Source organism: Ruditapes philippinarum, unplaced genomic scaffold, assembly GCF_026571515.1.
Source record: "Ruditapes philippinarum isolate M1 unplaced genomic scaffold, ASM2657151v2 ctg651_1_1_1_1, whole genome shotgun sequence".
NCBI classification, from domain to species: Eukaryota; Metazoa; Mollusca; class Bivalvia; order Venerida; family Veneridae; genus Ruditapes; species Ruditapes philippinarum.
This window is the reverse complement of record NW_026864800.1, coordinates 24,444-32,642: the sequence shown is the minus strand read 5'-3', so window position 1 is coordinate 32,642 and position 8,199 is coordinate 24,444. Positions and strand designations below refer to the sequence as shown.

The 8,199-nt window shown below is 30.7% G+C and overlaps 1 protein-coding gene across 1 annotated transcript; it reads left to right on the top strand.

Moving 5' to 3' along the window:
- Nucleotides 1-384: 384 nt before the first annotated feature.
- On the top strand, nucleotides 385-1,697 carry LOC132726851 (sex peptide receptor-like). Its single transcript, XM_060712242.1, has one exon. It carries the CDS (start codon nucleotides 385-387, stop codon nucleotides 1,453-1,455), a length of 1,071 nt encoding a protein of 356 aa, XP_060568225.1. The 3' UTR covers nucleotides 1,456-1,697.
- The last annotated feature ends 6,502 nt before the right edge of the window (nucleotides 1,698-8,199 follow it).

Genomic DNA, 8,199 nt, shown 5'->3' with positions numbered 1-8,199 from the left:
TTTTTCCAAGGAATAAAATGTATATATACTGGTAATCAAAACGATAAGAGTTCATACTTAGATCAAATGCTTGCTGAAAATGTTAGATCAAGAAAACACCTGTAGTAGGTTTGATTGTGGTTAGATATATTATACCTTCTTGCAGCTATTGGAAATTGTGGCCACTCTTCTTAACCAGGCTACTTACGTTTTCATATCGGATATTGGTTGCAGAGAGTAAGCCGAATTTTTATTCTCTCTCAGATAATTTCAGACAATGCTAAGATACAGAGAAACAAACTACTACTAGTAAAGGAAATTAGTTGTGTTAAAGTAATGTTTTGGATTATAGCGCAGAAATTTATGCTTGAAACATGAAGTTTTATAAAATAACTATTTGAAAACATGGATGAATATTTTAATTCAACTTTATCAACGCATAATGCGGTTGATATTTCCTACTTATTGCATCTTTCATCACAGTTTCCACTTTATGGAGGTTATCCTGAAGTGTTTGGATACATTCTTCCGCCAGTGATAGTGTTGACATTAGTCACTAATTGTCTCGTTATAACAGTGTTGATTAAGAAGGAAATGCGCACCCCAACTAATGTTATATTAGCTGGACTAGCTTTCAGTGATATGATGTGCGGAGTGATAATTTTTCCTGTATTCTTCAACTTTTTTACTCTAGGAAAATATAACGAAATAGTGCCGTTTGACTGGTGTCTCCCGTATCAAGTATTAATAGTTCTAGCTTCAGGGTTTCATAATATATCTGTGTTACAGACAGTTGCCTTGGCAACACAAAGATATATTTTCATATGTGTGCCGAAAGCGCGTTCAAAATTAAATTATTTCAATGCATTAAAAGTAGTCGTTATTTTACATATCATCGGACTATTTGCTCATGCCGGAAGGTTTCTTGATACTTACTTTGTACCAGCCTTTGCTTATCAGTCAATTTCACCAGACTATTATTTTAACTCAAACAATATCGGATGCATAACAGTTTTCCGTGACTGGGTCAAACCGAATTTGGAGTTATACGTTAATGTATATTTCATACTGCGTGCAACGTGCTTTGGAATTTTGCCATGCATCATTTTAACAATTTTAACTACGTTGTTGATAAAATCAATGACGTCACAAAGAATGAAGAGAAGACGTTTATTTAGAGGAAGGGGAATATGTGATGGTCTTAATCAACAAGACAAACAAAACGTGAGGACAACTTTACTGTTGATTGTGGTGGTTGGTATACATTTATTCTGTGAAATTCCTAACTCTGTGGTTCTATTTATAGACGCCGTTGAAGCTGCAATTGATTTGTATAATGTGTCGAATGCAAAATTAATTGTAATAAGCATATCTAATATAATGGTGATATTAAGTTGTCCAGTGAATATTTTCATCTATTGTGGAATGAGCATGAAATTCAGAACAACGCTGAAACAAATGTTAAAGTGTAGATAAAGATATCGTGATAAAAGAAAACGTTGACTCATATGTGCAATGTACTTTTTTGAGGATAACATTTGCTATGAAATGTGTCACATGTGCTAATAACAAAAAGGATTCAAGTTAAAAAAAATAAACCGGTATTTGACTTTTTGTATTATGTATTTATTCGGATTTTATCCTAATACACTACAATGTATCACTCACTTAGTTATGACTTTATATACATTATTTATTCATCTGTGATTAAAGGCTTATTGTGGCTATAAAATACTTATCTTATCCTTTTTGTTTGTGTTGTAACAGTTTCCGGAGAGGAACTTATAAGCCTTTCAGTTGAGAGCCATGTTTTAAATTTGTTAACTTATAGTGTTTTACTATTTTGATAAGAATTACAAAATACGTTTTGCTACTTTAATGACAAAGTATTTCACAATCAACGCTGTGCTTTATTTTTACATATGAAAAACACCTTACTTGCACTAAACTCATAATCAATATATTACAAGTACACATTTTCCTTAAAACAAAAAATAAATTTTAAGTTAAATGTGCATTGAAACGCATTATTATAATATTCAAATATTTGGTACGTTTGTTTTCGTTATCGTTACCATTCGCAGTATTTTAAAAGATCAATTTAGAAATCTATTATACTGATAAGTTATTTTTAATAATTATTTCTACTAGAACCATATTTTCTTAATAATAATATATAAATTATAATTTTTCATTTTTTTTTTCAAACACGCAAAAATGAATTCAAAAAATGAAATAATAATTATTGTAATCATTAACACGCTACAGGTGTAAAATAAACAACAACAACAACAACAGAGCACACAAAAAAGAGATTCCTGTGCTATAAAATTGTTAAGTAGAAATTCCTTATTTATTCATCCCTGTGTTTTCGAATTCAGAAATTATAACATGTTAGACAGTAGAAGAACACTCAAGTCAAAATAAAATCGCATAACGATTGACGAATACTGTGCAAGGACTTGCTCGATAAATGCAGTTCTGAGCTGAATTGAACAAAATAAAAAGAAAAGAAGAATAAAAAAAATCATGAATTAATGTTTTCTTTCATTTAATTATCTATTTATTTAAAAGTCCTACGTTCAAGTAATTATCTTATTCATTCATATTTTGACAACATTTTTTATATTATTCAATTCCTTCGTATGTTCGTTACACCTTCTCACTAACTGACTGATAGGTTTATCTATTAATTTTCATATTTTAATCAATTAATTAATTAATATATGTTTGATTAATGTTTTTATTTATTAATTTATCTAATCATTTATGTATTATTTCTGCTGTGTTATGTTATGTAATATTTTATAACAATCGACTTCTAACAGGAATAAAAGCAAGCTCTATTTTATAGATATACTGACTCACTTGGACATAGAAACGCTTCTCTACGACTAACTGTTCGTAGGTAATTTCACAATAAAAAAAAGATATATCCTCGGCAGTAAAAACATTTCATCGTGTAAAGATTTCTATATCAATCTCTAGTAAATAGATCGGTTTCATATAGAAAAGTAATTAATTAATTTACTTTCATATTTAAACTTACATATTTGAAGTGAAGTTGAAAATACTATGAAGAAGGATATATTTCCAGATATAGTTATTTAACTGTTGGCATTTTGTAACATTTTAAAATTTTGTCTGTTTCCCTTTTAAATGACAGGAATAACGACACATAAATGCTGAACAAATAAATAAACAATCTTTTATAAAACTTTTGCTTACGTTTTCAATGAGTTTTGGGCTTCCCCGATATAAACTCGTTTAAACCAATTTACCTTTAGTTTAATGGAAAACATTTTCTAGTAAATTGCAGATGGGTTATGTTAACATGCATTAGACAGTCTTTATCGAATGAATTATTCCTCACCGCCTGAATACATTTTATTGTGACAGACAATTATTTACAGTAAACATATATAATTACGCACATTACTTTTATTAGACACATAAATCGTCTGTAACATAAATATTCTGTTACACTGTCTGAAGAAGAAAATAATAGCTGTGTATAATTGAGACAGACAGGGTATACAAAGTTATATGAAAAAAAGTTTAGTCATTTAGTTAAATGTTTTTGATTAACCATTCCCATAAAAAACCGCTTCTTTGTATAAATTTTGCCACAGGAACACTAGATATCTTTGGTTTATTTTTGGCGGGACACTGTTGCATTTGATGTTTATTTACAATCATACGAGTAGAGAGTATTTGATGAGCTTTATAGATGCAGTATTGTTATACTTTCATTAATTTCAAAACCATACTGGGCATAATTCATCATTTGTAAAATAATCAACTATATGTAAAATATATTAATATTTCCAGTTCCATTAGTCAAAACATATTTCCAGCAGTTTTCAGCTTAATTGTTAAGAATATAAGACTGTAACACTCACTCCGCCTTCGACAGGAAATATAAAAGAATAAATAAATTAAAGCAATACCAAAAAAACAAACAAGAGAAAATTTCTCCATTGATATTAAATTAATTTGATTTACTGATTTATATTATCTCTGGCAGAACTAGAAATGTATCCACGGATGCCCCAACATTCATATAAGAATAGACCATATAAGCATTAGTATAGAGTCAGGACAGCCTCTTACCAATAGAATGTTAGCTGACCAACTTCAAATTTGCAATTGAATATCCTCGAAGTTTAATTTTCTCAAGTTCTTTTATAAAATTCTGCAAGATAAGGGTTAATGACTACAAACGTCTTACGATACTGGCAACAACCGTCAAGCGGTATTGTTGACAATCATCGAGCGAAATTGTTGACAACCTTCTAGCGATACTGCTGATAACCATCTGGCGAAAATGCTTGCTGACAACATTCTTGCTGTACTGCTGACAACCATGTAGATGTATAGCTGATAACCATCTAGTTAGAAAATATAGAAATAAGCACCAGAAACTAAATATTCGCGAGTTGTTTGGATATGGCATTAGCGTGCATGTGATTGAAAAATCGATATAGCATTTAACAGATATCCTAAGAACTTTTATTGCCCTCATAAAACCAAGGTCTGCTAGATAATCTAATACAATTATTGCACCATTTGATTCAATAGCTTTACAATTAGTAGTTTAGAGCATATCGTCATAAAATCTATATAAAGAAATATATTCTAGCACTTATTTGAAACCAGGTTGAATTTCATCAGTAAATTAGGCAAAGAAAATGGTAATGGCACGTTGCGGATTTTATAATTAATTATGAATATGTGTGCACTTTGAAGGTAAAATACATGTAAATATTTGGTTTCATTTTTAAAAAGAAAGAATATTATGGTGATAATCCATTGTAATGAAAATAAAACAGTTAATGATATATTTCAAGTTTGAGTGTAAAACGATATCATCTTTGAAACCAGTCATATTTTATTTTATAATTCACTATTAAACAGCATCTTCACTTTTAAACGGTAAATAACCACTACCTTCAATGAGCAGCTCAATAAAACTTAGCTGGCATCATTTTAATATCCACAATTCTGACTTTCTTTATGGATTTATATGTGTTTTATCTGCAAAATTAAATGATAGCTGCAGACTCGATTTAATTGAGTCTGTACACGAGGGATATTGACAAAGTGCATCATCCCTTACGCCCCCTAGCACCGGCTTGAGCGGTACTCAATTTTCAACACATAAAAGTTCAAAGTAAAATCTGGGCAAAGCAATTTAACAAATTCAGCAGGTTATAGGTGAAATATATCTCGAAGAACCAGGCATACCGTTGTTACATATAAGTTCTTTTCTCTGTCAGATTTTGTTGATACAGTGCATTCCTCGTCATAGAACATGAATGATTAATGATATTTAGAAATGAGAAGTTCATCTTTCATCAAATATCAAATAAGGACTCATAACAAATTCATACGTTATGATATCGGTACTACTGGAAGCTGCAAAAATACCTTTGAAGAAATTAATTTAAGCTTATAATTGTTAGATTACAACCCCGTATTACATTGAACAATGCCCGGGTTGTATAAATAAAATAAATGATCTGTTCTGTTTACAAAGTGATACAAAGATACGTATTTTGCTGAAGCTGTAAAGACAGGGGAGAGTGGATCCTGAAATGAGGAGTATAATGGTTGATGTAAGGACTTAGAAATATATTTTTCTAGTCATACCAATCACGAATTTACTAGGAAACGTTGCCATCGTCTTACATTTCCCTCCCTGCCCCCTTTTTATACAACCAACAGTTTTGAGTCTGGTCATGATTGCATAAATATACAGTCTGGTCTGAGGGATAAGGGCTGGGGAGTTCACAAGACGATTAATTCCATGACTTTCCATGATTTTCAAAAACTGAACCTTATATTGATATCAAGACCATTCATGCAAAATAATTTAATTACCAAATCCAAAGCTACAGCGGAGCGCATGACCAACTTATCACTGTACCTCTAGATCATCGCATGATATGTTGATATTGGACAAGTTAAAAGAACATGAGAACTATTGAGATCATTGAAACAAGTGACACAATGATAAAAATAGAACAAACAATGACATCAGGCCAATCCAGATCATCAAACCTATTGCGAACTAATTTCTATTTTCAGAGAGAAAAAAACAAATATGCCTTCCTAGTTCTGTTGATCGTTTGAGCTAATCACATACAGAAGATAAGACGTCCAACTGTCTCTTCGTTTGGCAAAGAGAGTGATAACTTTAGATCAATGTATAAAGAATGTTTTTCGTCAGAGAACATCAAAATAGGCCAAATTGAGAGTGTTACAGGTTTCTTTTGATTGAGTTTGTTCATAGACGCTACTGAAAACGCAAGCTACCGTATTTTGTTTCAAAGCAACGGCTTGAGCAGGACATAAAATAGTAAAATTTTGAATTAAGAAACATCCGAAGATGTGTTTACAACCATCTACCTGTAGATTAAAACAATAACACTCATTTCATTCTGTCACCGTGGGGTTTGTTTGTTTTGTGTTTTTTTTGTTGTTTCTGTTATAAATATCTAGCTTTAAAGCTTTGAAATGCAAACCCATAATGCACATTAGGCACTAGGCTCGAAAAGCGATAAACTAATTTACCTTTATTATACATAATCAAGCATACGTCAACAAATTAATATAAACGTACTTCAAGTTTTAAGAATTATCTATTGGTATACAATTTTCTACGCAATGTTGTTTACGATGTCTTAAGACAGACAGCTTTTTGTTGTGATTTATCAATTTTACCTTAACTCTAAAATATGAAACGCTCAAACTGTAAAAAAAACATAATTAATTAAAATAATATTTCTTACTGGAATGTACAAAAACAATAAAGATGTTGACATGTATCAGGTGGTATAATCATTTACATATGATGGTTCCAATTATTCTAGCAAAGGTCATAAATCCATGCATCGCAAGAGAACAATTGACAAAGTCCAACTATAGAATAAAGAATAGAGAATGTAGTAAATGAGATAAAAAATGGAAACCATGTCCTGTTAGTTTTTGCAAATAAAGATTTTTTTATCCAGTTATTACTAGAGTGATATCAATGTATCTTTTTAAACTCGATAAATGCACTTTGAAAATCTGTCATATATATGAGTAAACTGACTTCTTATCAAAATCTGGAAAAAGGGATCCCACGGAAGTATTAATCACAACAAAATTACATGAAAATAATTTTTAGACTCAGTTTCATTAAGACTTGTACATGAGGGATATTGAAAAAGTACAACATCGCTCACGACCGCTAGCATTTATGTCATATTTTTCCTGTTCAAATTGGTTGATCATTCAAAAAGAACATTGCAAACAGACTGAGACTCATAATCATCTTTAGAAACTTTTAAAGTACACAAAACTTATAAGTTTAACCGACGTATGAAAAGACTATTGAGCAAACTTAAAGCAAACTACCGAATCATTCAAAATTGGTTGATCATTCAAAAAGAACATTGCAAACATACTGAGACTCATAATCATCTATAGAAACTTTTAAAGTACACAAATCTTATAAGTTTAACCGACATATGAAAAGACTATCAAGCAAACTTAAAGCAAACTACCGAATCATGTGAGTATTGTCCGGTCTTTTTTTGGAAAAAGATTATTTTAACATGTTTCAAAACTTTTCACTTTTTAGCAATATTTCCAATGACCATTGAACAGATTCCATTAAACAGGGTCTACGTTTATCAACTTCTTTTCGTAGATTTAGAAGTAAAACAAATAAGGAAGGTTCATGCCGGATAAATAAAGTGAATTAAATAACATTTCGTGTTTATATTCGCTTAAGCCGGTGCTAGTGGCCATAGTCGTTAGCTTTCACTGACTACTATTGCTAATTAACAGACGTATTCAACCTAAACCTGAAATATATTTTAATTGTACCGCTTTGGGCGTCCTTTGGGGATTCTGTTTTTCTTTTCTTTTTCTTTCTAACTTTTCAAAATTTATATAGACTGTTCGCAATTAGAGCATTTTTTCTTTTTTGAAAGCAGACAGACAATGGTAACTATGAATCGTACTTTTCAATTCCATATTCATAATTGAGTTATTTGCTTTCGAAATGACATGACTCAAAATACCGGATTCGCAGTACAACTGTCAAGACACACCTGGACGGTTGAAAACAAATCTGGAAACAAAGTGATCCCTGTATATAAAAAATACAATTGTTCATTTTTCATCATATTTTCAGTACATGCATGGAAAAAACTTTAATTATTGTTT

Bases quoted from the DNA above. Each gene is read 5' to 3' on its own strand.
- LOC132726851 (XM_060712242.1), top strand. From the start codon at position 385: ATGGATGAATATTTTAATTCAACTTTATCAACGCATAATGCGGTTGAT.